The sequence below is a fragment of the Callospermophilus lateralis genome, chromosome 8, assembly GCF_048772815.1.
Source record: "Callospermophilus lateralis isolate mCalLat2 chromosome 8, mCalLat2.hap1, whole genome shotgun sequence".
In the NCBI taxonomy this organism is placed as follows: domain Eukaryota; kingdom Metazoa; phylum Chordata; class Mammalia; order Rodentia; family Sciuridae; genus Callospermophilus; species Callospermophilus lateralis.
The window spans coordinates 37,728,090-37,754,639 of record NC_135312.1 but is presented as its reverse complement, the minus strand read 5'-3'; the positions used below and the strand labels follow the sequence as shown (position 1 = coordinate 37,754,639).

General features: G+C 36.1%; 1 protein-coding gene across 2 annotated transcripts in view; it reads right to left on the bottom strand.

Annotated features, from left to right (window-relative positions):
• The window catches only part of Slain2 (SLAIN motif family member 2), a 55,985-nt gene extending 31,929 nt beyond the window's left edge, over positions 1 to 24,056 (bottom strand). The window contains exons 1-2 of one of the 2 annotated variants that reach the window (XM_076864136.2): positions 23,345 to 24,056; positions 6,458 to 6,606 (exon numbers count right to left, since the gene is read on the bottom strand). In XM_076864136.2, the coding sequence (XP_076720251.1) occupies positions 6,458 to 6,606; positions 23,345 to 23,733 (538 nt within the window). In that variant the 5' untranslated portion in view covers positions 23,734 to 24,056. The remainder of the gene's footprint in view (positions 1 to 6,457; positions 6,607 to 23,344) is intronic. The other variant, XM_076864135.2, reaches the window with a different exon arrangement.
• Positions 24,057 to 26,550: the final 2,494 nt, after the last annotated feature.

The following is a 26,550-nucleotide window of genomic DNA, read 5'->3' as shown; positions in this document are numbered from 1 at the left end:
ATTCTAAACAGGCTACTGGCTATGAAATTAATTCACTTCTATCTTGTTAGAGAAAGTGTTTCTTTAATAACTCTTCCATCAATCCTGTGTGAGCTTTAAAAATAAATCAAATATGAAAACACTTGTGCCTAATTTTTTCTATAACACACATTATTTTTAAAAACTGCACAAAATATTTTTTAATTTTTATTTTTTGGTGCTGGGGATTGAACTCAAGGGCACTTAACCACTGAGTCATACCTCCAGACCTTTTTATTTTTTGAGACAGGGTCTCACTAAGTTGCTGAGACTGGCTTTGAATTTGTGATCCTTCTGCCTCAGCCTCTCACATTGCTGGGATTACAGGTATGCACTACCATGCCTGGCAAATATTACGTTCTTAAAATGGCCTTTAGGGTTTTGAAAAAAGAAAGCAATAATGACTGGTTAAGTCCGGTCAAAGATTAAAAAAAAAGGGGGGGAGGGAGGAGATTTGCCTTTTTAAAAAGAAAGTTTATTTCCACCCAAAATAATACTTTTGTTACAAGAAAATCATGCTTTGTATATAAAATTACACAAATAGTACAACAGAAGGACTAAGATATCAACTGAAATTATATATAAGAAAAATCAATACTTAAATTAATATTTTTCCCTTCCATCCTATCCTAAAATCCACAGCTTATTCAATATTTATTAGGATGGCCAAAGCGTTGTAGAAAACATACAAATATAACATTTTCTCTTAAAAGGCTTGCTAGTAAAATAGAATTGGCTAAAAAAACCCAGTAATTGTAAAATAAGTACTACAATAAAGGTGCAGAAGGTTACAGAAATGAACTGAGAAATTTTACAACTGAGAAAATGGGTAATATTTTTTGGAAGAATAGGCACTGAATGGTCTTAAGAGGATGAGTAGTAATCTGATAGGCCACTAAAAGTGGATAAAGTACAAATGTGCTGTGTTTACAATATGAACAAAAGTAGTGTCTTCAAAATGCACAGCATGTTCAGGGAATACACGGAGTAGTCTAGTATGGAAAAGCATATGGGAGGGACAGCACAGAAAAAGTAGCTGGGAACAAGTCATGGGAGGCCTGGAACACTATGCTCAGGAGACTTAAACCCATTGAGTAGCAAAGATAAAGCGATCAGTAAATTTTAGCAGAAGTGCTGTGATTCAATTTGGGGGAAAACAGAGATGGAAATAGTGATGTTGAATAGGCTAAAGTAGGCAGTATACAGAGACTAGAAAATTAGAAGAAAAAAAGAAAAAGGGCATATGAAAAACTGGAAAGTAAATAAAACAAACAAACAAACAAAAACAGGTGCCTTGTTTCCGGTTTACCTACAGACAGAGTAGCAGTTTTGGGAGGAGGAACACATTTTCTGTTGTACCATGTGAGACGAGAAACCACATTTTATACATATTTAGTACATATGGAAGCATCAACCCAAGAAGAAACAGGCTTGCAAATTTCTATCTCCTTATTCCTTTACAATCTCCTCTAAAGCTTATTATCTTTTATTTAGTTATTAACCACTATCACTCTATGCCATATTCTTTCTCCTGAGAAATCTCAAACATACACACAACATCAATTATCCTCTATCTGCCAAAGGCTCCCCGTTATTTCTACTTCTAATCCTAAATTTCTTCTGTACGTCAGTCCCACACACACTACCCATTTAATGTCCCTCTGGAGGTATGGCAAATATATCCCAGAATTCACATATCAAATTAAACTCATGAACCTCCTGATAAAATCTATTTCTCTTCTAGGGGTCCCTCTTTCAGAATGATAACATTCATCCTGTCATACAAACTGGAAACCTAGAAATCACTGTTGATCCAGGAACATTGGTGCATGCCTGTAATCCCAGTAGTTCAGAAGACTTGAGGCAGGAGGACTGCAAGTTCAAACCCAGCCTCAGCAATTCAGCAAGGCCCTAAGTAACTTAGTGAGATCTTGTCTCAAAATAAGAAATAAAAAGGGCTGGCTCAGTGGTTAAGTGGCTCTGGCTTCAATCCCTGGTACCAAAAACAAAAAATTGTTGACACTTTTTTTCTCCTTCATTTCCTCATAACTGATTTGCCACATTTTTTCACTTCATCAACTACCATTTGCTTGATGACATATTTTGTTTTTCATGTAAAGTTCATGGCTCATAACTCTTTCCCCAAGGCAAGCCATAAAAACTAGAAATTTCTTCTTTAAGATAGGTCACAGAAACTCTAATCTTCCCTTGCCTTACTGTCTTGAAGCTGGCCATAAAAAAATTCTTTGATCTACCTTGTCTGAAAGATTATAAGACCTCAATTTCAGAAGGTGTTCTATCCCATACTCACAAGAAAGGAATGCTGAAGAATCTGGAGTTCAGATAGGCTTTCCTGGGTTTCCTCACCCAGTCTAGTAGCATTAGATCATACCCTTTTTGTCCAGTAACATTTCAACATGGTTGTCTGTACTTTGGTCATGCCTTTGCAATGTAGTCTCCGTAAGCGCCCCCCCCCCCACCCCCAAGAACAGAGTTCTAAGAGTTTCCAGACAGCTGAACATGTACAGATTCCTGGAAGGTAATGTGCCTGGAAAGGGCAGATAAGCTCCATGCCCCTTCTCTCATATCTCCATTTATGCATCTCTTCATCTGTGTTCTTTGGATTATTCTTTATAATATATTGGCAAACCTAAGTGTTTCCCTGATTTCTGTGAGCTGCTCCAGCTATGTAATCAATCCAGAAGAGGCACAGTAGGAACCCTAATTATAGCCAGTCAGTCAAAAGCATAGGTTACAACCTTAGACTTGCGATTGGCATTTGAATGGAGGACAGTCTTGTGGGACAGAACCCTCAATCTGTGGGATCTCATGCTAGCTCCAGGTAGACAGTGTTAGAACTTAACTGAATTGGAAGGAGCCCAGCTGATATCTACTGTAAGCTTATTGCTTTCTTCCTGGAGGAGAGATATCCCCAACTTCTGAGGTCACAGAGTCTTTTGTGAGTTGATTGTTATGGTGTGTAAGTAGAGAAAAATGTTTTGTTTTGTTTTCCCCCGATACTTCCCAACCCACCCAGCTAGCATCATGAAATGTCAAGAGCATCCTACATTCACTCTTGGCCCTCTCCACTCTGCTCTTCATACTACTGCAAGAATGTCTTTTCTAAAGTGCAAATTGGGTAGTATCTTCCAATCCCTCATCTTATACTCTTACATAAAACTTCTATATTTTCCCAATATTCTTAAAATAAAGTTCAGAATACTTAGTGTGGCCTATAAGATCTCATGGTCTGGCTCCTATACATTTTTTCTGACTATAATTATGTCACATCTCTTCCTTCCTTACTCTTCTCCAGCCACAGTGACTTGTTCCAGTTCCTCATATAAGCCATTGGCTCTCTTACATTGAGCCTTTGCATATATTCTCTCTATCTGCAATGCCCACCTCCTATTCTCTCCTTCTCCCTTAGTACACTTACATTTTTATAAATCTTTTAGGACTCAGGTTAAAGATCACTTCTTGAGAAAAAACCTTTGTTTCTCAAAGCCCAAAGCACTGTATATCATTTCTTAATTACACATTATCAGTTATAAGGATTATTTTTAAGATTCCTCTGCCAGATGACATACTCCAGGAGTACAGGTACAGTGTTGTGTTTATTTTTCTTTATCCTGCATCTCTCACCTTTCCCTAAAGTCTGATACATAAAAGGCTCTCAAAAAAACTAAGCTAAATATATGCATGAATCAATGAGATTAATTCAAAGAGAGATGACACTAGACACCACAGAAGTGGATAGAAACACCAAAAGAGATGTGAAGCAAAAGACAGGCAGTCAGAGGGTTGGTAGGGGTCATGGGAAGTTATTGTTTAATACAGATACAGAATTTCAGTATAGGATGATGAAAAGTTCTGTCCAGATGGACAATGGTGATGGTTTCACATCAGTGTGAATGTACTTAATTAATGCCAATGAACTATACATTCAAAAGGGTGAAAATGGAAAGTTTGTGCAATATTAATTTTACTACAAAACAACAACAATAACACATTGGCAAAAATGGAAGCACCTTCAAAGAAGACAGAAAAGAAAACAGCAGGAGGGGTAAGAGAGGGTAAAAAAGATAATGCAATAGCATAAAAACAAGATGAGTTTAGGATCAAGTGGTACTGCACCTTAGAGAAGTTAAATGGAATGAATAGAAACTGTTCTATAATACAATACCTAAATTCCCAGGAAGATTTACCTTATCAAAAAAAAATTTTAAATACAATCTCCTTGGAAAAACAGTAGTTTAGGAATGAAAGTTCAAATTTGCAATAGCCAAGTTATTTTTCCTGAAAATTTTTAAATGTATGTATTTAAAACATACATTATGTTTATAGCTATAACTATTATTGTGTGCATATAAATACAATTAAGACATTGTTAAACAGATCTAGTACTTGATTGCACCTAGTTTTAGATCAAGAGAAACTCCTTCACTTACACAAAGCAAAAACCAACTACTCTTTTTGTAGTACAGCAGCTTTGCTTTTCTCTCTCAAGGACAGATTACTGGTTAATAACTGGTAATATTTCGTGTTTTTTAGAATGGGTGAAACCAGGAATTGGTGAACTATAGCCTGCAGGCCAAATCCAAGAGACCACCTGTTTTTGTAAACAAAGTTTTACTGCAACACAACCATGCCCATTTATTTACATATTGTCTATGGCTGTTAGTGTGCTCATAGCAGTAAAACTGATCCCTCACATCTCACAAAGATTAAACTGACTCTTTACAGAAAAAGTTTATATATTTCCTTATCATCTGATATTCCAATAAGACTATAAGTTCCATGAAAAAAGGGATTTTTTGATCTATTATTGCTATGTCCTCAGAACTGAGAACAATCTTCAGAACACTAGGCCATTAACATTTACTGTTGAATGGTGAAAAAGTCCTAATTAAGTTGTAAAGGAAAGACATGGTACTCAAAGTATAAAAAAACTGATCCTAACTACCCTGGCGGGGGTACCAGGAGTTGAACTCAAGGGCACTGGACCACTGAGCCATATGCCCAGCCCTATTTTGTATTTTATTTGGAGATAGGGTCTCACTGAGTTGCTTAGCACCTCACTTTTGCTGAGGCTGGCTTTGAACTTGAGATCCTCCTGCCTCAGTCTCCTGAGCTGCTGGGATTATAGGCATGAGACACCACAACTAGCTAAGAATATTTTTAATAAATGTTTAAATAGTATCTAACTACAGTTTGGTCAAAAACTTCCAGTTATTTCAAATTGTTTACACACTTGCCTATATAGTTAAATTTCTTATGAATATAACTTAAATCAAGCTCCAGAGAATAATTCTAAAAACAAATTGATTTTCAGACAGAACTTTTTTGAAAATTACATTGAGACTACTGTTTTGAAAAACAGAGGGAAAGTAGGACTTTAGTATCAAAGCAATCTCAGATTCAGCAGCTCTATAATCACATCCTGTTAAGTTATTTGTAAATTTACCATTTCTCCTTTCATTTTACTATATACCAGTTTAGCTAGTCTTCCCTCTGGTACCCTGACCAATTTCAGCTAAAATGCTAACCAAAGAGCATATATTTCTATAATAATATTAATACACACTATTTAAAATACACTATTGCTAAGCAAATGCAAAGAAAAATGAAAAACAAAACCTTTTTCCAGGATTAATAATCATGCATCAATTCTTTACCATCTGAGTATTTCAGAAAACAACAGTTTTAAGACTGAGAGAAATAATTACATTTTTCTTACATTTCTACCCACATTGGCATGCTATGTTAAATGTCATAAGTAGACACAGACATATTTTTGTCAGCTTTTTGAATGCTATTAAACAAAAAAGCATAACAGCAATTTAAACCTAAAATGTCAAAAAAAGAAACCATAATATGAAAAATACATTTACTAAGCACCTACTGTGATCCAAAAAACATTCCAGCCTCTTTCATATACATTATCATTTAATCCTTAAAAATAACCTTTCAAATCTCATCAATCTTACAAAAAATCTGAGCTCATAAAAACTAAATAATATGAGAAGTCACACTGCAATGAAGTGCAAAAGTGAGAACAAGGTCTCTTTAGTTGTCTACCTCTATTTTTCTACTTCATTGGTGTTTCCCCAAAGTATGGTATGTGAGATAATTTTAGATGATATGCAACAAATGTTTTATTTTAATAGTTAGTGGTTTTAACTTGCATTAGAAAAAAAATCACATAAAGTTATAATTTCAGGGATTATTCCTAAGGATGAATGAGATTAAATAATAACAAGACTTTTTAAAAAGTTATTAAGTCAATGAAAAAAGAGCCCTCATGATGGTATGCACAATGTGGTTAGAAAAATGCTACTAAGCAAGAGGTGCTTCTGAAGAATGCACCACTCAATGTTTATGTTTTTTGACTTAAAAAAACAAAGAGATAAATTTACCAGTAAAGTTGCAGACATACCTGACATAGTTTGATCAAGTTTGTGGATAAGAGACTTTTTAGCACATTCAACATCAGGACTTGGGTAATCCAAAACTTGCCTGCACCATACTAATGGACTAACCGATTTCTGCATTGGTGTAAGTTTTTTCTTTGGTGATGAATACAGCCTAGAAGAAAACAAAACAAAAAATAAAAACAAAGGGAACATTCATTACTCAGAATAATGTTATAAAGTAGGGATCCTTATGGATAAATCTATTTTAAAATTTTTATTAGTGTATTGTAGTTATGCATAATATTGGAGCTCATTTTGACATAATCATACACACATGGAATATAATTTACTACATTTCAGTTCTCAATACTTGCTTCTCCTCTCCCTTTGTTCCCCTTCCTCTACTCTACTGGTCTTCCATATGTGTGAATGATATACATGTGCACTCAAAATACATGTATATAAAGGAGAAACTCACTGTGGTACACAGCATAATTTGACCAATTTCAGTGCTTTCTCCCTTTTCCCATCCCTCCTCTCCTCCACTCTGTCCCCTTCCTCTACTCCACTGGTCTCCCTTCTATTTTTATGGGACCACCCCTTCCTTTATTTTTCCTTATTTTGCTCTAGCTTCCACATGAGAGAAAACATTTGATTCTTGACTTTCTAATTCTAGTCCATTTCACTTAGATGGCGTTCTCCATCCATTTACTGGTAAATGTCATATTTAAATGGCAGGAGGGAGTAAAAGTAAAGGAGTATGTTTAAAGTCACCCATATTTACTTAGTGCACAAGAAGAAAATGATACCATAATGATCAAAAGAATGCCAAACTCAAGTGCTAAATGAACCCACATGAGGCATTCCTACAATGTACTAAATTTCTCTATTTTCATTATTAGAACTAGGAAGAAACATCTGTCTTTACAACAGTTTGTTCTGTTTTCAGTAGTACATGACTAACTCCCTAATAAAGGCACATTGTCAAGTCTAGTCTAGGAGGCAAGAGGAGGAGCTAAGTACTTTCAATTTTTAAGAAAGATTCCCCCTACACTGGCTGGTTTTTTATATAATTTACCTACATGACTCATGTGTAGTGCATATGTCATTTATTGTTAGATATAAAACTCATGTTTAAAAACGCAAAGAACAAGCCTCAGAAATATTAAGCTCAGTGAAAGAAGCCAGACACAAAAAAGTCACAATTCCCACATCTTAATATTCCATTTATATGAATGTCTAGAAAAGGATATGGAGAAGCAAATAGATCAATGGTTACCTGGGGCTAGAGGCGGGTATGGGGTTTCTTTTTAGGGTGATATAAATTTCTAAAATTAGATGATATAGTATGGATATGGCAATGATTTGATGGTTGTGAATATACTAAATTAATTGAATTATACAATTCTCTGAATTTTGTAGTATACAAGTGTGGGCAAATTTTATGTACTATAAATTATATCTTTATAAAACTGTTTTTGGAAAGTTACAAAGTGCTTTTAGGATCTTTAAAAACACAGAAACTACTGTAAACTAAATGAATAAAACATGAATAATTCAAAATCAAATTAAAACAGCATTATGACCATTAATCTCCTGTAGCATCTTTCCTGTTTTTGTCAATAGTATTATAATTCTTTCAGTTACAAAAGCTAAAAACTTACAAGGAATTTTGGATTTCCCAATTTTTTTTTTTTTTACTTCCTATCCTCAGCAATAATCTGTCACCACGTCCTACCTTTATAAACTACCTTTCTGCCCTTTCCTATGTTTCCTCCCAAAATTGGGAATAGAGAATGCTTCTCCGACAGTAGATGGAAGTGACTGGAACGATTTTTCATTCCTACAATGATGAAAAGGAGAATGACTCAACAATCCCTGATACACCAACCATCTCTATCACTCTCCCCTCTTATTTCAGTGTTCCCAACACTACTACAAGTATAGAAATGAATGTGCCTCATAATGTTGTCATAAAATTATTCTTTGGTCAGGAAATCTTTGGTTGAGGTTTCAAAGTATTTCTAAACCTGCCAGAAGACACATGAGCTGGGCTGTTCATGTAACTGGATCTGTCTTTAAGAAGAAAAAATTATGTCCCTGAATTTTAAGGAAAATTCCAAATAAAAATATTTGCAACCACTATACATGTCATCTCCTTTGCTTATGTCTTTGAAACACACAGACTTCTTCAAAGTAACCATTTTGCCTACTAAAAAAATTTTTTTTCACTGACTGTTTTGCATTTCTTAAAACCTAATGTATGATTTGAGCGACACACTTCTGATAGACATAGGCAGTTAACTGATGACTCATATAATTCTACTGGTTCATATCTGTCAAGTTTTCACTTGCCTAAAAAACTTGAAACATTACCTCATTATTCTATTACTATTACAATTAAGTCATAGAGCTACAGCGGGGAGCTGAGACTCCATGTGCACAAAGAAGGCATTTGGAAGTAGGGCATGTTGTCTCCCCTTTCCCTACCCTCACCCATCAGTGAGGCCTGAAAAGCAGCTGATGTTACATCCTGTCTGTGAGGAGGTGATGTGAGCCAGTGCTCACTTTTGCTCAGAAAGTATTGGCAGGATCTTGCAGGAAGGTGAAAATTCACCCCAATCTAGATCTACACATAACATTGTAAGGTCACTGTTTGCTTAAAAAAAAAAAAAAAAAAAAAATGAAGACATGTGTTCAGAATGTGACTGGAAACGACTCTTCATAATGAGAACACAGTTAAAGAAGAACAAAGAACAGAAACAAATATATTAATTAAAAAAAAAACAGCAAAATGATAGCCATAAAACAGACCATATGAACAATCATATTAAACGTGTATGGGCTACGCACTCTACTTAAAAAATAGTCAGACTGGATTAAAAAAATAAGATCCAATGACATTTTGTCTACAAAAGAAACATCTTAGATTCAAAGTCACATGTAGGTTGAAAGTAAAAGGATGGGGAAAAAAGCCATGCAAATAGTAACCATAATAGAGGTGGAATGGTTATGTTAACAAAACAGACAATAAATAATATTATTAGACACAGACATTTCAAAACAGAGAGAGAATACAGCAATTAGAAATGTAAAAACACCTGACAGAAGTGAAAAAAATGTAGAAAATCCAGAAATTTTGTTTGAAATTTTCAATAGTCCACCATCAATAACTAAAAAAAAGGAACTACAAGAAAAAAGTGGGGCTAGGGATGTGGCTCAGCAGTAGAGCACTCACCTAGCATGTGCCAGGCTCAGCACCACATAAAAACAAAATAAAGATATTGTGTCCAACTACAACTAAAAAATGTATTTAAAAAAATAGTAAGGATAGAGAAGATTTGAACATTATTTATGAGCTTTATCTAATATTTACGGGACATTACACCTAACAAAAGATACACTTTTTTTTTAAGTACACAGGGAACATTCTCTAGTATAAACCATAAACCAAGTCTTACTGAATTTCAAAAAATTGAAATTTATCAAAGTATTATGTTCCAATCAAAATGGAATTAAATTAGAAATCAACAACAGAAAGAAATTTGGTAAATTCTAAATAATTTAAAGATTAAACAATATAATTACAAATGATCATAGGTCAAAGAATATGATATCATGAGGGAAATTAGAAAATATCTGAATTAAGTAAAAACAAAAACACAATATACCTATATGAAGAAGCTAAAGGAGTGCTTTCAGGAAATTTTACAATTTGAAGAAATCTATTAGTAAAGAAAGTAGGTCTAAAATCAATAACCCAAGCTTTAAGATCTAAAACCAAAATTCAACACAAAGCAATCGGGAGGAAATTATAAAGAAACAGAAAATAGAAATACAATGTAGAAAAAAAGACTGAATCAAAGTTGGTTTTTTGTTTGTGTGTTTCTGTACTGGGGATTGAACCCAGGGGCACTCAACCACTGAGCCACATCCCCAGCCCTTTTTTGTATTTTATTTAGAGGATCTCCCTGAGTTGCTTAGTGCCTTGCTAAGTGGCTGAGACTGCCTTTGAACTCAGGATCCTCCTGCCTCAGGCATCAAGATGCTGGGATTGTGGTGTACACCAGAGCACTCAGCCCAAAGTTGGATCTTTTGTATTTTTGTTTTTTAAAAAGTTATTTTTTAGTTGTAGGTTGACACAATACCTTTATTATTATTATTTTTAATGTGGTGCTGAGGACCAAACCCAATGCCTCATGCATGTTAGGCAAGCGCTCTATCCGTGAGCCACTACCCTAGCCCCAAAGTTGGTTCTTTAGAATGGAAAAAACAAAACAAAACAAAACAAAACAAAAACAAACTTATATATAATAGATTTTCAGATTGACCTAGAAAAAAGACTAATATAGAAAAAAGACCAAAAACCCCACAAATTATAAACACTAGGCACGGGGAGGTGGGGGTGGGGAAGGAGGAAAAGGGGTAATTGGTATGTTAAAATAATTATAAGGAAATATTATAAACAATTTTAAGTTTATTAAAAAACTTGTCTGTTTTATCTGACAGACAAATTCTAGAAAGACACAGCTACCAAACAGGAGTCTAGGAGAAATACAGAATCTGGTACACTTATAAAGTAATATTAAATTAAAAATTTTAAAATCTTCCCATAAAGGTCCAGCCAGGTGTTCTCACTTATTAATGATATCAACTATTAAAGAAAAAAAGAGCCAATCCTACACAAACTCTTTTAGAAAATCAGGTCTGTACGTGAAAGTCTAAATGCTTTCTCCCCAAACTGGGAATAAAGTAAGAATAGCCACTTTCATTACTTCTATTAAATGCCATACTGTAGTGTCTATTCAGTAAGGTAAAAAAAAGAAAGGCATACAGGTTGAAAAGAAAAAATAAAACTAAATTTTTATTTGCAGTTAACATGTTTCACTATACAGAAAATCCTTTGAAGAAATCTATTTTTAAAAAGTAGTATAAAACATATATGTTAAGCAAGTTCAGAAGATACAAGATATTAAGCAAAAAATCAACTGTATTTCTACATACTATCAATGAAGAATCTGAATATAAAATAAACAATTCAACAAAATAGCATCAAAAAGAATAAAATACTTAGAAATAAATTTAATAAATGTAAAATGTGCAATGCAACTATAAAACATTGCATGTTTATAGACCTGAAATCTCAATATTGTCAAGATATTTATTCCTCCAAACTAATAAAATCCCTAGAAAACTTCAGCAGGTGGACTGGGGTTGTAGCTCAGTGGTAAAGCGCTTGCCTAGCATGTGTGACTCACTAGGTTCCATTCTCAGCATTGCATGTAAATAAATAAAAGAACCATTAACAACTTAAAAAAAAATCTATGTATATATAAGTTCAGCAGGTATATTTTAGAAATCGATAAGTTGATTCTAAAATTTATATAAAAATGCTAAGGCCAAAGAATGGCCAAAACAATTTGAAAAAGAAAAATATTTTCTTAAATTTGAAAATTTCTGGTTATACTCTTTTTCCATCCATTCTATACACTGCAGACAAAATGTTTTATAAATTACAAATCTGACTCTATTAATACTAAAATTTCTGTCAGTTCCTTTCTCCCCTTGGAGAGTTTCTCCAAAAAATGGTTCCCACCAACCTTGAGATCCTACAAATTATCTGTTACAGCATTTATTTTTTTAGCTTCATTTCTTACCTTCTTCCACCACCCAAATCTAAATAACATCCATACGGAACCAATTTCTATTCCTGGAAAGCCCAATAACTTTTGCTGCTAGGTTATTTGTACATGTTGTTCCTCTAGCTTAAACCAAGTTCAAGTGCCCTCTGCTAAACTCATCTTTCTCTGCTCAATTTTAACTCAGCTCATTTCTACTTTCTACTGAGTCTCAGCTTAAGTGTCAATTCTTCAAGAAAACCTTCCTTGAATATTTCTAGTAAGACTGTTAAGTTCCCCATTAAGTACAACATACTGAACCAGTGTTCAAAGCATCTTTGTAGCCACTTAGATATACCCTATAAAAAAAGGAAATTTCACCCCAAGCCCCATTCTAACCTTAAGGGACTTATTTTATACTTTATTCATTTTTGTCCTATTCAAATTTTTGAGTTGGCATTTTGTTATGGTTTAGATATGAGGTGTCCCCCAAAAGTTCATGTGTAAGACAATGTATAAAAATTTAGAGGTGAAATGATCAGGTTATGAGAGCCTTACCCCAATCAGTGCATGAATCCACTTGAATGGATTAATTGGGTGGTAGGTACTGTGTGGCTAAAAGAGGTTAGGTGTCTGAGAGACATGCCTTTAAGCCCTCTATCTACTTCCTTGTTGCGGTGTCCTGAGCTGCTTTCCTCCACCACATTATTCCACCATAATGTTCTGCCTCACCTTGGGCCCACAGCAGTAGAATTGGTCTTTATGGACTGAGACCTCTGAAACTGCCAGCCCCCAATTTTTCCCCCTCTACGTTGTTCCTGTCAGGTCTTTTGGTCACAGTAACAAAAAAGCTGACCAAAACAGTATTTATAATTAGAAAAAAGACACATTAAAATGTGTTAGAAGCAATAAAAATGCTACAACATGAACATTATGCTAAATGAAAGAAATCAGTCACAAAATGCCACATATTATATGATCTGTATATATGCAATGTCTAGAATAGGCAAATCTATCAGAAAAAAATAGATTCATGGTTGTTTAGGCATGGGAAAGGGGCTAGAATGAGAACTAACTACTAATAAGTACAAGATTTCTTTTGGGGATGTTGAAAATATGCTATAACTAAATTATAGTATGGTCACAATTCTGTAAATATAGTGGAAATCACTGAACACTAAAAAAAATACACTTTAAACAGGTTTCTCTTATGGTATGTAAGTTACATGTGAATAAAACTGTTAAAATTGTTTAGAAATGAATTGGTCTTTCAAGATACCACTTTTCCCCCTAGCATAATTATTACAAAGGAACCAAACATCATATTAAATATAACAAATATGTATAATTTATATATATTATTAAATATTGAAATGTAATTAAGATTCAAATATGAAGCTGACAAGTCACACACAAGTGTGGCACACAAATCTACATAAATAGAATATAACTATATTTTATATAAAGCATAACAACTTTCAGTAATATAGAAATATAATTAAAAAGTAATACCTCTTCCCCTTACCAAAGTCTCTCCTGACTTTTCTATGCATACATATATAGCAGACATATAATTAAATGATGGAAATAGGAAAAAAGACTGTAGTTAATTTGATGACTTTATATAACTATAGGAATTACTTTTCATAGTGTAGTCAACTGAAAATAGACTACTGAAGGACAACAAAGATCTATATATAATGTTAAAACAATTACATTAAAATGATTATGGAAATAATTTGAGATTGCTGTGGAAATTTTTTTTTTTTTTTTACAGGACAAAGAAAATAATCAGATTTTAATACTTCAAAATCATGGCTCTCTACCCATTCACTGACTATGATACATTAAAAGCAAAAGATCAGAAACCATATCTTCAAAGATCACTATATAATCTCTGATGCACTTACAGATGTTCAAATATTTGCATCTGAATTAACATTGAATAAAAAACCAGGATGACACCTGTAATCCCAGTGGATCCAGGGGCTTAGGCAGGAGGATCCAGGATCACCAGCTCAAAGCCAGCCAAAACACCATTTTGTTAAGAGCATTTGAATACTGAAATGGCCTCCAAGACCCACCCCAACCTTCCTAGATTTCACAAGCCATCCACAGTATGGACTCCAATGCAATTATTCAACTTTATTTCTTTAAAAAACTTTTCTAAATTTTTTATTGGAATACAATAATTATACATATTTTCAATTTTATTTCTTATTCTTTAACAAATTTCACTCTGGATAAGTGGCTTAAAGGCCTTCTCTCTATCCTACTCAAATTTTTAATATTTATTTTTCCCCTATGCTTTTTGACTCTGATCTTCAGCAAGAAATACTCTTTCATCTGTACCCAAATCCAAAATCCCAGCTCTCACATTCACATCCATATAAATTTTTCTTTTATGAACTTTTATTTTATTGGTTTCAGAGACAATTGAACTCTTGTGTTCATTCTGTCTCTAAACTCTATTCATCTTGAAAGCCCAGAATCATGCTTTACTCAGTTATTTAAACAAATATTTATGTACCAGCTACCACTTGCCACACATGGTTTTATACAGGAATTCAAAGATGAACTAAGATAAAACTAAATTATTACATCTCACATAGAGGTTGTTAACTTCTTTCCCTCACAGGTTGCACTGCCATCAAGAAGACTTACAGTACCTGCATATCAAATCTCTAGATTTGGGTTTCTAAGATTCATCCATTTGAGGTTTTGTTTTAGAATACTCTCCACATCACCACTGGCCTAAGGATAACCAGTGGCAAACAAAATTTTCATTGTGACAAGTCAGTGTAAGGTCCATTATCTAAGATGGGAAATGAGCAGGTCTGTTCAAAAGATATATCCACATCCTCAAATTACTGAACTATATTCTTTGTATAGCTTCTAAATAGATATTAACAAAGATATACAATCTAATTTCATTATAATTATCAAATGAGGTACTGATTAGTATCAAATATATACTAAAAACCTTTTCACTAACTTGATAGCACCAATTAAATCTAATTCCCCCCTTATCAGTCTTTGGTCACTACAGATTCAGCCTGGCCCACTCCTGCTTCTTGTTCACATTTTTCAAACAAAATAACCCTCAACAGTCACACATGATCAGGTGCTCTTTTATTCTCTAATAGAGATATGAACAGAAGCTATTGAATGAAGCGGTGGAAGGCTATGTGCAAGAGGTTTCCTTCTAGGAAACTGCACAAGTAAAGATGGACTGATATGTCATCGTCGTGAGATCTGAATCTATTTTTTGTGTATGTGGTGCTAGGGACTGAACCCAGGGCCTTATGCCTACTAAGTAAGTGCTATACTACTGAGCTATACTTCCAGTCCTATATCTCTAATTTTTAACTAAATATTCCCTGTTTCTTCTTATCTTTCCAGATATTTTCAAATTTCATGTCAGTCCTTTAACTTAAAAAAAGTTCACCTTTATTCCAGAATTTAAGGCTTTTCCCAGATCAAAGCAAACTGTTTTGCATTTTTGAGCCACTTCTAGTTTAAAGATGTAGTTTAAAGACTTCTTCTTAAATAAGCTACCTTGTTCCTAAAGGTGTTCATTTTCGCCATAATTTAGATCCCCAAATGAAAGAGCCCAGCAGATATAATTTTGAGTAAATGGAATAGACAAAATAAGAACTTATATTACTGAAAGTCTGAAGACCTACAAACTTTTAGTAAGTTCACTTTTGTTACTAAAAACTAACACAACAGAAGTAAACATGTAGTGTACTTTGGTTAGTACAAATATTAAGAAAAGGGGTAACCCAATGTATTTATGTTAAGACATTACTTAATACTTACATTAATGAAAGTATTAACCAAATAGTCTCTTTTTTAAAAAAAGTCTGTCAAAATCACATTAAATCACAAATAAAGTAATAGGTATGTTCCTAGCAGAAAGGCAATGAAGCAATGGTTTAAGTAGAGGGAGAAAGTAAATTGCCCTTTGGGCTCCCTGAGTTGTTTAGCATAGGGATTTGCACTCAGCATGGTCCCAAAGGTGAGAATGAGGAGCAATAACACAACCAGTGATCCAGAAGTCTCTAGGGATATGAGTTTTACAACTTATCTGATATTCCTGGAAAATAAAGACATTTCATTTATCTTTTCGGTAAATCTGACAAACTTTTTAAGTTACATGTGGAATTTCAGGTTTAAAATGCAAAGTGAAAAACAAAACTAAAAGAATCACAAGATCATGTGTATCAGCTGACCCAGGTTCCAGTCTATCAAAAATGCTTGTCTGAACTGATTGGAGCCAAAATTTCTTCATTCATTCTTTTCATTCACCACTAAGGAAAACAGCAATGGCTTTTAATGTATCATGTTATGTTATAACCCCTACATGATCAGAGAGTGATGAAACTGACCTAAATATCATCTACAGGATTTTTTGTTGTTGTTGTTTTTCATTCTAAAAGCAATTCATGTTCCCAACAGAGAAATTGGCAATCACAAAATGTACAAAGAAGTTTAAAACAAAATGCATCTGTAATCCTACCAACAACAGCCATGTCATTATTTTGGTTAATTTTAAAGTTGATTTTTAACATCAAACACTCTACCTAGACAGTATTTTCTTCTTTAATTCATAATGGGAGAATATAGACAGACATCTGCTAAAAACTTTACCTTGTATATCTAAATAGAACACCTAAGAAATTCTTGATTTGCCTCAGTAATTTAACTTCTCAAAAACAACTGAGGGAGAAATGAGGACTGAATCTGTTCTGATCATCACTTAACTAACTGGGGACATGAAAATGACTAAAATGTAGTTGCTGTGGAAAAAGTAAAAATTAAACAGAGAACTATCATTCAGCCTTAACCAAAAAGGAAGTTCTGTTACATGCTACAACAAGAATAAACCTTGAGAACATTAAACTCAAAGCAATAAACTAGTCAAAAAATAAATAAGTGATTCCACTTATATCATGTGTCTGGAGTAGGCAAATTAATAGACACTGAAAGGAGAAAGGTGGTTGCCAGGGATTGGAAGCAGGAGAAACAGGGAGTTACTGTTTATAGTTTCAGAGTTTCACTTTGAGAAAAAGTTCTGGAAATGATAGTGATGGTTATACAACAATGTCAATGTACTTAATATCACTGAACTATACATTTAAAAATGGTTAACAGTAAGTTTTATTATATATGTGTGTGTATATATATTTTTATTTATTTGTTTATTTATTTTGGTACCAGCGATTGAACCCAGAGGTGTTTTTACCACTTAGTCATATCCCAAGCCTCTTTTTCCAATTTTCTAATTTTGATAGAGGGTCTTACTAAGTTGTTTGGGGCCTCGCTTAGTTGCTGAGGCTGATTCTGAACTTGCAATCCTCCTGCCTCAGCTCCCAAACTACTGGGATTACAGGAGTGTGCCACAAAGTCTGGCAGCTATTTATATTTTTTTAAAAAATGGATCAAAGACCAAATTGTAAAAAGCATAATTATAAAACTAGTATATAAGAGTAAATCTTCATGATCTTGGATTAAGTGGTGATTTCTTAGATATGATATCAAAAGCACAAATAACAAAAGAAAAAATAGATAAGTTGGACTTTGTACTACTAACAACTGTGTTTCAAAGGACTCAATCAATAAAGTGAAAAGGTAGCACAATAAGGGAGAAAACATTCATGAATTACATTCAAAGGGGATTAGCATCCAGTAAGTACAAAGAACTCTTACAGTTTATCAATATAAAAATAACCCAGTTAAGAAAATGATCAAAGGGTTTGAATAGACATTTATACAAAGAGGAGATAAAAATAGCCAACAAATACATGAAAAGATGCTCAATATCTTTAGTCATTAAGATCTCAGAATCAAAATGAGATATTAATAGAATGGTTACACTAAAAAAGATAGATAATAACAAGTCTTGACAAAGATGCAGAAAAACTAGAACCCTCATACATAGCTTGTGGAAATATAAAATGGTGACACACTATGGAAAACAGTCTGGCAACTTCTCAGAAAGTTAAACATAGAGTTACCAATTGGAATTACTGCAATCTTAGGAATATACCCCCCAAAAATGAAAACATATATTCACCCAAAACCTTGTAAATATTCACAGAATTATTCATAATAGCCAAAAGGTGGAGGCAATTCAAATGTCCAACAACCGATGAATAAACACAATGTGCTAAAATCTATAAAATGGAATATTATACACGATATAGCAGGGATGAACCTTGACAATACTGTGCTAAATGAAAGAATAAAGATACAAAAGGTCAGATATGATTTCCTTTATATGAAATGACCACAATAGGCAATTTGGTAGACACAGAAAGCAGTTAAATGGAGCTAGGTGTGGTGGCACATGCTCGTAATTCCAGATACTTGGGTGGCTGAGATAGGATTCCAAGTTTTGAGGTCAGTTTGAGGAATTTAGCAAGACTCTGTCCCAAAATAAAAATTTTAAAAAGGGTTAGGGATGTAGCTCAGTGGCAGAGCATTTACCTAACATGCACAAAGCCCTGAGTTCAATCATCAATACTACAAAACAAAAACCAAAAACAAACAACAAAAAATACAATGTAGATAAATGGAGATGGAAAGATGGGGAAATAATGATTGAGTTTGGAGTTTCTTTTAGAGATTATAATAATGTTCTGGAATTAGTGGTAATGGTTGCACAACTTTACAAATATACTAGAAGTCACTGAATTATATGCCTTAAAATGGTAAGTTTTATGGTATAAAATTATATCTCGACATGGAAAACTCAAGGAAAAAATTATAGCATTAGCACAAAAAAGGGATAATCTAAAATACTGGAACAAAATATGCAACAATACTAGATGACAGGGAGAGGAAGAAATATCTTTTTTAGCTTTTGAGGTTTTTTTCTGCCATAAACTTTTTCAAGTGGACAGTGCAGAACAAACATTCTTGAAAGGAAACTGAAGTTCAACTGCAGGAAGGTGATAGTATGCTAGAATATAGCTTTAAATGGGTTTACGCCTACTCTTCTGAATGAAGGAAAATAATAGAATTTTTTTCACTGAATCATTATCACAATTAGAAATGCTGGTATACAGTTCAGTGATAGAGTGCTTGCTTAGTAAATGCAAGGCCCTGGTTCCATCCTTCAGCACCACGGGGGGGAAAAAAGTCTAGATCAGAGGAAATATAATTTCTAAAGAGGAAAAATAAGCAATGTCTAGAAATTCCAGAACAAACAGATTCTTTACAAAATTCAAAATTGGGTTAAATAGAATGTTTGTGACTTTGAGGAAAAACTGATTCCATAAAATCCAAAACAGTCAGCATGAACAAGACAAACAAATTAACTGTGATTTTTATAACTTTACTTCACCACGGCACATTATGGTTTAATTACAGCAAAGCATTTGACAAAATTTTTCATAATATGCAAACAAAATGTCACATAAGCCTGAAAATTATACATGGGACAAATAGTTACTGAATAACCATAATGTGTGTTGATTAATAGACTGATATTAATTTGGAGGGAATTAAATTGCACACTTCATAGTAATTCAGTTGTCATTGTAACATTGTTTATTAACGATTTGAATGAAGACCTTGTAGGCATACCTACCAAATATAAAGATAACACTCCAAAAAAATTAGAAATACTTTTAAATGCCTAAATCAAGGCTAACAAAGTGAAATTTGAAAGCCTTGTATTTAAACTAAAAACTTCATTTCACAAAAACAGGGTTAAAAAGATTAGTTTAACTACCTATGTATGAGATATGTGGGATAGAAGTTGACTGTACTGGCTCATATTAAGCCTAAGTAATAGAAATTAAAACCATCAATGAATAACAGTTTTAAAATATATGATAACAGCATTATTATAAAAGTAATAGCATTTAGCTCAAGCCAGGTATACCCACCACACTCTCTCTGGTCAACTATCACCTAAAATGCTGAGTATAATTCTGGATACTATGAGTGAGCAACCAGAGTTCAGAAAAATATAACAGGATCAGACAATTATATTATTTAAGAAACTATTAAACAAAGTGGAAAAATTTACTCTGGAGAAGAGTGTTCAGAATGTGTGTTGAGGAAAAGAGATCAGTGGGGACATGATAGTAGTCTTCAAATATTTAAAGGGGCCACTCAAGAGTTGGGTATGTAGCTCAGTGGCAGAGCACTTGTGACAGGCCCAAGGTTTAATCCCCATAACAGCAAAAAATAAACAATGGGACCACTCAGGTAAAAAGGTATCAAACTTGGAAAAAGCAAAATACAGCAGAAACAGAATAGGCCTTTGTGTATAAATACCTGGATTCTAATTTTGGCTTCATGGTTTACTGTGTATTATTTGATGCTGAGTAAGAAATTAATTTTTCTTACCTAGAAAATTATACCAAACTTATAAATGTATAAAAATTAAATGCAAAAATGTTTATAAGCTGCCTGGCATAGCCTGTGATGCACAAAAATGTTAGTTCCCTTCCCTAGACTTTTCTGAGTTATTCTAGAACTGTGTTTTCCAAAGTGAGAGGTGCAAAATCAGTTTAGTAAGTGGTAACTGGCATTACTCCCACCAATGAAACCAAAGACAACAGAAAATATTAGAGTATTCCACTCATAGTAAAAGTATCCGTAGTTTTGTGCAACTTTCATGTTATTAATAACTTGTGTACTAGGTTATGAGGTAAAATGTATTTCATATTGTAAACTTGGATACCCTACCCTCCCCCACAAAGTGTGACAGGCACAGCTGTAGACTTCTGTTACCTAAATAAAATGTAGTCTATACCATACTAACCAGTTCTATGGGTGTTCAATTAAGTTTAGGAAAAAACCATATCCCTTAGGGATTTAGTGTGTTCAGTGTACAATTGCATCTCAAAGAAGTTCAGCATTAAAGAAATGTTTATTTTTATTGAATCCAGTTTTCCCCACATTTATTTGACCCCAGAACCCACAGTTATTTTTCCCCAAAATGCCTACTGGCACTTTCAGGACTAGCATTTTGTGGCATATATATCTATATGGGGAAAACATTCCTCTAAATAGGGGGGAAATGGAATCCACAGATGGTAGGATTTGGGTTTGCCAAGAAAGAAAAAAACTCTTTTGACTCATGAATCTTCAGGCACTGATACCTACCCCCTCCAACTTATACCCATAAAACATACTCCAAAGTATTTTTAATATAATTTATCCAACTTTCAACTCTTAATTTCCACAAATCTTTTCAGAAAAAGCATATCTATAATATAAAGATAACCAGCCCGATTAAAGCAGCAAGGAGCCATCATCTGGTCAAAAGAAACATCTGGCATAGTATTTAAGAATATTTGCTTTACCTTAACAAACCTTATGTCAGAAACCAAAGTACTCAAGGACTTAATCAGTTTCTTTAAGTGTAGTCAGTGTGTTCTAATTATAATCTAAAAATGGGCTGATGAGTGCAGCTAATCCTCATTATTACAAGCATCATTATGATCACCACTTGGAAGGGGCAGGTGATATTAGGATGATTTTAGGTTCTTTTTTAAGTGTGTACATACTAAGGATTCCTTTGGGAGGATGTGATTTTATACTTACATGAAAAACTGTCACTACCATAGCCAATTCTAATAATACTTGTTATCACATGACAATAAAAGGCTTGACATCATATATTTAAGAGTACCTCTGTTATTCATCTTTCTAACTAGGAGTTACAAATACCTTTTGTAGTTGTCAGAGCTTACAATGCCATTCCTACTCTTTCCCCACCCTCAGACTCCAAAGATACCTCCTCCTTAACATTTGTCCAACTACTTTAGACCATTATTTTCCTCCGAGTTTCTGAGCACTTGTCAGTACTTCTTGTTCAACTATCATTCTTTCAAAAATTCACTGTATATATCCTACCTTATTTAGTTGCCTGAAACTTAACTCTCAACACGACTGAAATTGCTTTATGAACAGGCAACAACACTTAAGAGTTTCCCATGATAGCATGGAACAGTTCACCAAATATTTCTTGATTTCAATTATTAGGCCTAAGGGTAACAGTAACTAGTATTGGAGAATTTACTACATGCCAGATTAATGCTAAATTATCTCATTCATCTTCACAACTCTATGGAGGAAGCAATTATAATATTCTCCATCAAACAGGAAAAAAAAGTGAAGTTCAAAGTAATAAAGTGAAGTCCAAGGTCATACAACAAGTAAGTGGCAAAGTCAGGGCCTAAATCCAGGCAAAACTCAGAACACTCCAGTTTCAGCCCTGCTATATAGTGAAGGATTTCCATTTCTCTAAATTAGAAGTTTCAATTTCAACAAAGAATAGAAACATATTAACTAAAAGTTAAAACTTAAAAAAAATGAATTAGTAGAGAGAATTTCCCACAGTCATCTTTATTAGGCAGCAATAAGACTCCAAAGATACCTCCTCCTTAACATTTGTCCCAACTACTTTGGGCAATGTCCTTTCTATTTATGAAAGTGATATTCAGGTGTGGGTCACAATTTCATCAAGAAGTGACTTATGACAATGCAGCTTTGGTTTAGATATTTATAAGTAGGGCTCTTTTTCTCTGCCCCCTAGGATAACATGGAAATGAAAACTGGGTTTGATAACTGTCGCTCCACAACTCAAAAAATGCCAGATCCAATTCTTTAAAATTTAAGAGCCAGTTGCTCTTGTTCTACCCTTGACTCTTCACACAAAGCATCACCATCCTCTGCCCTCTTCACACAAAGCAAGCTTTACCCCACTGCCCAAAGGGCAGTGCTGATTCACACGGCTTCCCCATCTCCACCAGAAATATGCCCATTTCACCCACCTCACTGGCCCAGAACACTGACCACTACACTGACACAGAAGACGACTCTGGTGAACCCTCCCCCCACCCCCCATCCAGTGATACCTCAACAAGCAGACCCCTCCCTGACATCCCAAATGCCCAGGCCACCTTCCGAAAGCTGGTATATTCACACAAAGCAGGATTCCTTCCGTGGGAGCAGCTTCCCTTCTCCGATTCCTCCAAGTGCGCAGACCTACTCAAGGTGAGCCAACCCATAGACCCCACCTGAGTCCAGCAACCCCAAAGGGTTCAACACCCAGAGAAGAGCTGGCTACATGTCTCTTTCCTTGCGCACACCTCGAATCCCCAACCCTAGCTGACCTTCCAATAGCCAAAGCAAGAAAACCACTAGTCCCCTGCAGAGAACGGACCCTGCTACACAAAGCGCGGCGTCCTACCGGGGGACCCTCGCAGGACGCTCCTCCGCCCACGGCCGGTCCCCGCCCAACCCCGGCCGGAGCCCGGCGCTCACCAGCTCTCCTCCTCCTCCTCCCAGCCTGACAGGCGCTCCAGTTCGTCGGGCCGCAGCGGCTCCACCTCGTCCAGCAAGCCGCCCTCGCCAGATGCCAGCAAGGAGGTCGCGTCCCGCAGCTCCTCACTACTCGTCCGTCTCGGGCCCGATCCGGCCCCGCTGCCCGACTTGGCGCTGAGGCCCAAAGGGAAGCCCCGAGGGGACGCCGAGCCAGAGGAGGGAGTGGACACGCCGGCCCGAACCGGGCTGCCGGGCCCAAGGGGGCCTGCGCTCTGCACGGCCCCCGAGCGGCTCCTCAGCTGCTCGTTCTGCTTCTCCAGCTTCTTCACCAGCTCCTGCAGCTTCCGCACCTCCTGGTCCGCGTTCACGTTGGAGTTAACGTCCTCCATCCCGACCCCGCCGCCGGCCACCCGCTCGGACTCACAGCCACAGGGAACCGGCCGGAGGAAAGAGGCGTCGCCACCGCTGCCGCCGCTCACTCTAGCCGAGGCGCCGGCATAGAGCAGGGACAGGCCCCACCGCCAGGGTCCCCCCAGCTCGGGTTCCGAAGCGCCGCTGGCCCCAGCCGAGCCGCCTCATCTGCGCCGGCTCCGGGATTGGGGGAGGCGGCGCCAATATCCGGCCTCTGCCGCCATCTTCCCTCCGTCCCTCCGCCCCCCGCAGTCCGGCTCTGTCGGTGACCTCAGAGCGTCGGGGGTGGACGTGTCCGCCGGCTGGCGCTGAAAGGACCAGGCGCCGAGCTCGCGGCGGGGAGGGGTCGTGGGCGGGGCCGGCGAGACGACCGTGGGCAAGAGGGGCGGTGCTTCAACCGGAAGGGGCGTGGCTGGAGCGTCGGCGAAGGTGGGACCCGGCCCGGTGGGCTCTGGAGAGCCGGTCCTGCGGCCAGCCCCGCCCCGAGCTGAGGAGGGGAGCTGGTCTCCGGCGGGTGGGAGACCCGCTCTCTCAGCCCGCCTGTTGGTCTTAGCAGAGCAATGTGCAGTATATTTTCACCCACCAAAACGGTTTGTGGGACTCGGGGGCCTGTCCTGCCCCGATTTGGGTCCTTGGATGGGTGCCCAGCCCCACCCGGTGGAGAGAATTTACTTTGTCCTGCAGATGTTTAGTTGGTGTCTACTTGAAATCGGAGATTGTCAAGGCTGGCAGGAGCCCCGGACACCATCTGCGTCCGGTTCTTCCCCCTGAAAACGAGAAACCTGAATCCCAAATGGACAAGAGAGGTCTAAGGTCCAAATAATAACCGTAATTTGTTGAGTGCATACTATGGGCCAGACACTGTGATAAGCACTTTTAAAGGCATTATATCGTCTGTTAAAACCGTTTTTCGTAAAAGTTTACAACACACTGCCACGGAAGCGGGAATGGAAAGCCGCTGTTCTCCTCGCCTTTGAACCCCGATTGATGCACACTTCTGCTCTTTGGACTGTTTTCTCCTGAAAAACTTCCAGAATGTGTCCTAAACGTTTTTAAAAGTTGTGTATTGAAAGTACGTAAGAAACATGGTGACATATGAATGTAAAAAAATCTGTCTCGGTGTACCCGTTTGTAGTACATACTGGTGGCAGCAAAACCAAACAAAAACGCTTTGTTTCCATTACGTTCGCTGCTCCTCAAATGTCAATAGTGAACTACTTGGCTTGTTTTTGCAGCTCTCCTCCAATTGCCTCCTCCACCCTTCGCTAACGATCCAGACCTATTACACCTGGGTGTGGAATCATATGACAGGACTCATATACGCCTTTCTCCGCTGTTTTACTTGTCTAGAATATTCTATTTTCCAAATCTAATTCATTTTCTTAAAACTTATGCTCATCCATCCAGGAAATAATGCAACAAAGAACTAGTTATTTTGCTTACTTAGGCACTACCTGGTCAATAGTTTTCTATAAATGTTTGCACTTTTTTAAAAATAAAAATCTCTTGTTTGTTTCTGATTGCATCTGGTTAAAAGGAATCTTTCATTTTTTTCTCGCCATGTCTAGTACCATGTCTGACACAGTGGACGTTCAGTAAATGGTTTGTTGAAAGTCAATAGAATGTTAAGTTCCACAGGCCAAGAACCAGATGATGTTTATTCATAGCAAAAAAAAAAAAAAAATGCATTGGGTATATGAAAAGTTTGCACTGTAACTATACATAAGTTCCTAGCTGTGCAAACCTAGTCAAAGGATGCCTTTGTTTGCTAGCATACAATAATTGTGAAGTAATATATTTATTCTATATATACACATCCAACTATTACTCCAAAAACTATTACTCAAATGTCATTGATATTTCTGACATATCTGAAGTTATTGCCAGAGTTAAACATCAAGACTACTTCACATATAGCAGCTTTTACTTGTATTTAATGGTTTGTAAAATAGATTCCAACTAGCCAGTTTTTATAGAGAATCTTTTAAATAATTCCTGGAAAAGAATAGTTTACTCAACATTCCACTCTGATGCTTAGTTTGTTGTGAACATAGAAACATTTGATCCTTATCATAAATCACTTCAGGTCATTTCCCTGCTCAGAAACTTTCCCAAAAGTTGTTTCCCAGCATACTTCAAATTCAAATCTGTTCCTTGGCCTACAAGACTCTAGATACATAGTAACTTCTGCAAGTGTCTCATTGACTATCCCTCTATTCTAGTCACACTGACCTTGATCTTCTTCAAGTCAAGCATGTTTCTACTTTCAGAACTTTGTGTTTGATGATCCATTTATCCAGAATCTATTGTTGTCACATGACTGGTTCCCTCACTTTGCTCATGTCTGCTCATATGTCACCTAGGTTCACTATCCTGTATATTACTGTTCTCAAAAAATATCATCACTATCATTGTCCATCCTCTTATCCTGCATCATTTTTCTTCAGACACTTCTTTCTTTCTTTCTGCATCCTAGTAGAATGTGAACTTCATGAGAATAAGGTTCACTGTTTCATTCCCACTGCTTAGTAAATAGGAGGTGCCCAATAAATGTTTGCTAAATGAATGGATTTAGGTCAAGTTATGCCTCCTAAGATAGTATTTCAGATAAGTGTGATGGTTATGTCTCAAATCATTAAAGTAGAAATTCCTAATCACTTTGAATGGTTGGCTTTTAAAGTTATATTTTCTTCTTCCAAAAGAGCAACATACCATGCTGCATATGTCACTAGACAAACAAGGTCATGCTCCATATCCTGAGTGCCAACAGCCCTGAAGAATTGCTGAAGTAGTCT